General features: G+C 35.1%; 1 protein-coding gene across 2 annotated transcripts in view; it reads left to right on the top strand.

The window, feature by feature from the left end:
- Positions 1-5,509, top strand: part of LOC128011725 (uncharacterized) — a 22,808-nt gene extending 17,299 nt beyond the window's left edge. The window contains exons 1-3 of one of the 2 annotated variants that reach the window (XM_052594419.1): positions 3,126-3,614; positions 3,906-4,075; positions 4,926-5,509. In XM_052594419.1, coding sequence (XP_052450379.1) covers positions 3,458-3,614; positions 3,906-4,075; positions 4,926-5,396 — 798 coding nt within the window. In that variant the 5' untranslated portion in view covers positions 3,126-3,457 and the 3' untranslated portion in view covers positions 5,397-5,509. Of the gene's footprint in view, positions 1-3,125; positions 3,615-3,905; positions 4,076-4,925 lie in introns of those variants that run through there. The other variant, XM_052594421.1, reaches the window with a different exon arrangement.
- The last annotated feature ends 689 nt before the right edge of the window (positions 5,510-6,198 follow it).

The raw sequence follows: 6,198 nt of genomic DNA, 5'->3' as shown, positions 1-6,198 counted from the left end.
ACATTTGGTTAAGTTGATCCCAAAGTTTTGCATTGGTGTACAGTACTGTTTTAGAGAGATTGGCTTGTGTACTCTCTCAGTGTAGTATAAATATCTTCTACACTGCTGATGGTATCACATGTCAGTTATGAAATACGATTGTAGAGAACTTCCTGTGAAATAAAAACTGCTATGAAACATGGTGAGCTACTTTCTCCTCTTAAATAAACATGAATCTTTACAGACAAGTGCTGAACTCATTTCAGCACACTAGAATGGTTTTAATTATGTTTCATATGCTATCAGCAGAAGCACATTAAAACTTTTGTAGCTTAGAACAAATGTCCCAGATGTTGCTTCATATTGCAACTAATTGCATTGGATACTTTTTGGATAAAGGAGTGCATGCGGATCTGGAATTGGAGGCGATTTATGACATTCTGATACAAGATTACAAAGACAATCATTTATTTTCTTTAGAAAAACAAGCAATGATAATTAAGACTAGGAATGTGAATTTAAAAAGTAAAGAAGGCAATTTGTAAGTCGCTTGGCTTTGGCCTTATTCGCTTCTTGAACAAAAAAAACGTCCATTATGCCCCTTACGAAAAATAAACTTTTTTGAGTGTGCTATTAGTATACTTTTTTTAGGAAAGTATTTTTTTAGTTTACTTATTATGTACTTCTCAGAAATGGGCTTTATGTACTCCTCAGAAATATACTTAATATGACATTTAAGTATACTTGACTTATACATACAAAAATATATGTGAGCTATACTCCTAGAATCTGTGTTTTCATTGTTATACACTAGAGGGCGCTAGTACACATCTTCTGTACAGAATTTCTAAAAAAAGACAAGTGAAGAAGAAAAAAGAAACACAAGATACTAGCACATGTAACATTATCATCTGACATGAAACAGCATCAAAACTGTAACGTTATGGAATAAATTTACCGATGAAGTAGTTGACCATCTAAGTTTTGATTATCATTCTGAATCCAATTCATAGTCTTTTTCAGCTTTTAGTTTACAATTTTATTTATTTTTTTAATGAAACTTACCCACATCAAAGTGTTTAAAAAAATAATGCATGAAGCTGCTAGTATAAAATGTTTTTGTTTACAAGCAGTTTTCTTTGTTCTTTCTTTGGATGTTTTGTATGTTCAGATATTCATGTAACACCATATATACACATTAAAACCTAAATAGGGACATAGTAGTGTACTTAAAGTGTGATGTAAAGTTCACTTCAAGAAAACACATGAGTATACTTGCAGTATAAAACTACTAGACTAGTAGTTTACTGAGACTATATTTCACAAAGTATTTAATTAGTAAACTATCAGTGTACCTAAAAGTTCACTTTTAGTATAATTGCAGTAAAAACTACAAACATAGAAGTAAACTGGTAGTGTACTCAATATTTGCTACTGTTAAACAAAGTATACTTAAAAGTATACTTTTATATACTAGAAAGTGGGCCAATTTAGTCCCAATGAGTATTGAAACTGTACACTTACAAGCATTCGATACTTTTAAATAAAATATACTCAAACTTTACTTAAGTATACTTAATATTATAAACTTGAAGTACACTACTTTTTGGTAAGGGGCTGCTTGATATAGCAAATTTGAGAAAAGTGTATTGCTGTAATGTGAGTTTGTTATGGTTCAACAGTGGCCCACGGCAATCTTGGTCCTTGAACTTTGGAGCGTAAGGTGAACTATGGCTCGATCTGTAGATGGTAAACACATCCCACATGTCTTGTGTGTCGGTGGGCTAAAAATACACGAGAACAGCATGAGACTCCTTTACTGATATTACGTGCATGTATGTTCTGCCATTGTGTCCTCAGACTTCAACTGTCTGCAAAAGCCTAGATCTGAATTTAGTGTCCTGTGTTTTGTTTTTTTTACACTAAATACAGTCATATACAGTCAAAGAGTAATTGAATTTGATTCAGATCGGTACTCCGGAAAGGCCATTCACCAACATAATCAAAGCTTGATTTAATTGTAAAAAATTTAATTTAGTATAATGTCTATAAGCTTCATTTAGATGCATCTAAAAAGCATGCAAATTCAGCCACCTTGTGTTTTTCATACAACCTACAATAGCTTTGAAAAAGGCAATTTTTTCATGCATTGTACCATGAAGTATTTTGTTGATTCACCATTGTTGAGATTCATATGCTGATTCTTGACGTCTGTGGTCTTTGTGTTGCTTCAGATGAAACTTTTTGTGTGATTTGTAAATTATTGAAATCATCTGATTTATACAATACTATTAGATCGGACATTATAAGTGATGCTAAAGCAATACAATATACATTTAATCAGAAATTGGACTTCTAAGAAACTTTTATTTATTTTTACTTGGCTTCGCTGGTCAAGCTAAATGTGTTTTTAATGAACACACAGTCAAAACAGTGTAACGTCACCACCAAAACATGAAAGGTCACGAACCCAACAAAAGGACACACTGATCTATATATATATATATATATATATATATATATATATATATATATATACCCTATATTTTTTCCTGTGATCAGATAATATTTTAAGCTGTCATGTTACAGCTTGCCCCTCAGATGTTACAATGTACCCCACCTACGGGGCATGTTGTCACACTTCACTTTAATTTTTTTAGGTTAAATAAAGAAAAACCTAAATAATGTAATTATTAAACAAAGCGACATATTTGTTTTAGACACTTGTAAAATTACTGTGGATGATGAAATTATATTCTGAACCCCATGTGGATTAACACAAATTGAGAAAGTCAAAAAGTGTTACCCCCGCTATCCCATATAGCCCCAATTTACCAGAGGAACCTCGTAAAAAAAACCTTTTCAAAAGGCACAAATTTGTACCTAAAGAATGCAAAAATGTACAAAAGCTTTTATACATTTTGTTCTGAGTGTATTTCAGAACACAATATTTACTTTTATTTTATTTTATTTTATTTTTTACAGATGGAACCCCGTCCCCTTACCAAAAATAGCTATGGTTTAACCATAGTAAAATTGTAGTAATCATTTATTTATTTATTTTTTGTCGTATTAACTACCATTTTTATAACCACAATAGAAGTTTTACTACAAATATGGTTAAAGCAAAACCCTGGTTAATTTTCGTAAGGGTCAAAACGCCCTCGGGCTAGTTTTGGGCGTTTGAGTAACAATTGGAAGGGCTTTGTTGTGCAAACCTGGCAACCCTGCTCTGTCTACACACTCCGAGATACTAGGTGGCAGTATGCATGCTTCACGGGTGTTTATAAGCCACCATTACTCTAAAACAAGGATATTCCATAGACAGTAAAAGATTCCCAGTCTTCCGATCCATAAAACTCGCGGAGAGTCGCGTCGCTGCGCTCGTTCACGCGCCCGCGCGTTCCCAGCGATTATGTAAATGAGGCCCGCGACTGTAGCACAGTGATCGGCGAGACTAGAGTATATTCCGCTCGCGATGACTGGAAGATCGTGGACCCCCGAGGCGGAGGAGACTCTGATCGAGCTCTGGCAGCAGTCTGCATGTCTGTACGACATCTCCTCCGCAGACTACCACAACCGAGAGGAGAAGGACAAGCGCTGGAGGGAGGTCTCCGAGGCGCTGCAGATGCCCGGTGAGGGTTACCTACCTGCAGTCAGCTCGTGCAAACCTTCAATGAGTGCATAGACAGAACAAGAGCTTAAGTGCAATCGAAATATCTTTTAAGGAATTAAATTTAAATGTGACCCTGGTGCACAAAACTAGTCTAAAGTTGCAGAGATATATATTTGTTGCAACAACTAACAATTAATTGCATGGCTTTTTCTAATGTAAGCACGCTCGATTGCCTTTAAACAGCATGCACAGGTTAGGATCTGCATTATGAATTTTGAAATGCATCTTTGAAATGTGTTATTTTCCTCAGTGGAGGCGGTGGCGACCCGGGTGGCGTCTCTGAGGACTCAATATGCCAGACTGAAGAAACCTAAAGCAAACACGGGCGAGAGGAAGCCCCTCACGATGAGGCAGCGCTGGCTCCTGAGGGCCCTTGATTTCCTGAAGCCGCACATCGTTCATCGGCGGCACGAGACCACTGTACGTCTGCAAACACAGCAGAACATGCACAGAGTCCTATGATATTTTACAATTAACATTTACATTTTCTGCATTCTTTTTAGTTACATTTTAGTGACCAAAAAGCATTTTTAGTTAATCAGGAAACGTGTTAAATTTAACACTTTTAAATAAGGTTCCGATTTTTAACTACCATAATTAATGCATTAACTAACATTAATTAACAATGAGCAATACATTGTTTGGGTATTTATTAATATTTGTTCATGTTAGTTAATGAATACAGCTGTCTATTGTTAGTCCGTGATTGCTCAAGTCCCTTAAATAACATTAATAAAAATAACTTTTGATTTTAATAATGTATTAATAGTGCTGGAATCTAATGTAGATTCATTAATAAATTATGAATTGTTCCCAAACAATTTATTATTTTTAACAAATACTTTTTTTATAATTTCTTTTTAACCAAATTTCAGTTTTAATTCTACTGAATTCAGTTTAGTAATTAGTAATTAAAATGCATATGTAATAAATTGAGTTCTTTTACACTTTTGTTTTAATAATTAAATGTTTTGTTTTTTAATTTGGCCTTTTAAGAAATTCTAAATAATTTTTCTGTTTTTATTATTTAATGCACATTTATTATCAAAACCAATAGCAAACAAATGAATGCATATTATTATAAAATATAAATAATTTTTCTCAATTCAGTTAAATTTTACAGTTTTAGAGTTTAGAGTTTTTTTTTTTTTTTTTTTTTTTTTTACAAAAAATGACATTTCATAGAGTGAAAGTGAAAGTTTTATACAGTGAACTCCTTTGGTATGTCTAGAATTACTGCATGAGTTATAACAACCTGGTTTTCTTGTAGCTGGGTTTGCCGTCCTCTGATAAAGCGGAGGACGCTCTGGATGAGTCGGATGAAATGTCTCAGGAGACGGATAAAGAAATGGACAGCTTCGACTCCATCAGTGTGTGTCTCTCCCCGATGCCTGACACTCCAGACACCGGCATCCCTGAGGAAACAGCCTCGTGCTCTCCGTCTCCCCGGAGCACATCCGGCAAACGCACACGCTCCTCCGAACCCGACATCGAGCTGCAGAAGCTGGAGGTGCTGAAGCAGATGTCCGCTAAGGTCCTGGAGAACCCGTCTCTGGACGCCGCGGCGGTCTTCTCCAGCCAGGTGGCCCTCGAGTACCGTCTGCTCAGAGACCCCAGCGTCCAGATGCGCGTCCGCAGACAGATCATGGCTCTTCTCTACGAAGCACAGGATTCAGAGAGACTTCCCCGAGCGTCCAAGAGACACGAACAGAGAGCGCTCAAAACTGAGGATCAACACTAATATATACGGTGAAATGTGGTTCTTGTTTGTTTTAGATGTTTTACTGAACTATTTTTCTTGGTGGAGGCTTTGATATAATCTACATGTTAGATAATAAAACAATTTGAACATCATGTCAGTGTATTATTTCTGTGGATGTTAGATGATGGATAATTAAAACAAGCCCTGACTGTTTTATTAGTTTGACATGATGAAGTGCCATCGAATCCCCTTTTGAGTTAAAATACTGCATCAGTCCAGCAGGTGGCAGCATCGTGTAAGTGTACAGTGCAATCTTCAATAAAGACGCTGAAATGCACTAAAATAAAAAAATAAAAAATCGTAATCTAACACATATTTTGAAAGCAAAATAAAACCCTAGAAGTATTTATTTTTTAATTATTTTTTAAAGATATTTTATAGCTTTATTCTCTCACACACACATATATATGTATGTATATCAGTAGTGTAGCCAGAAAAGAGACTCTGGGTGTGCATATGAAAATCTGGGTGTGCCACATTTATTGTCAGATTACTGTGCAAAATTATGGGATAGTATTTTTGTCACACTGCTTCCGTCCAACCATACTCCTAGTGTTAATTTGCAGGTCGTGTCAAAATGTAGTTAATTGTTAAATGTAATAATTTTCTTCTAAATACGATCATTTTGAACTTTTAGCTATTTCATTTTGTTTATTTTTCATTACAATTTATTCACTTTATAATAAATTATAATATCTAATTATAGGATTAAAATGAATTGTAGTTGCTCAATATAGATCTTATATTTGCGCGCGTGCCGAGGCGCAGGTTTGCGCGCTTC

This window comes from Carassius gibelio, chromosome B23 (assembly GCF_023724105.1).
Source record: "Carassius gibelio isolate Cgi1373 ecotype wild population from Czech Republic chromosome B23, carGib1.2-hapl.c, whole genome shotgun sequence".
In the NCBI taxonomy this organism is placed as follows: Eukaryota; Metazoa; Chordata; class Actinopteri; order Cypriniformes; family Cyprinidae; genus Carassius; species Carassius gibelio.
Note: the sequence above shows the minus strand (reverse complement) of the source record. Positions and strands in the feature narration are given on the sequence as shown.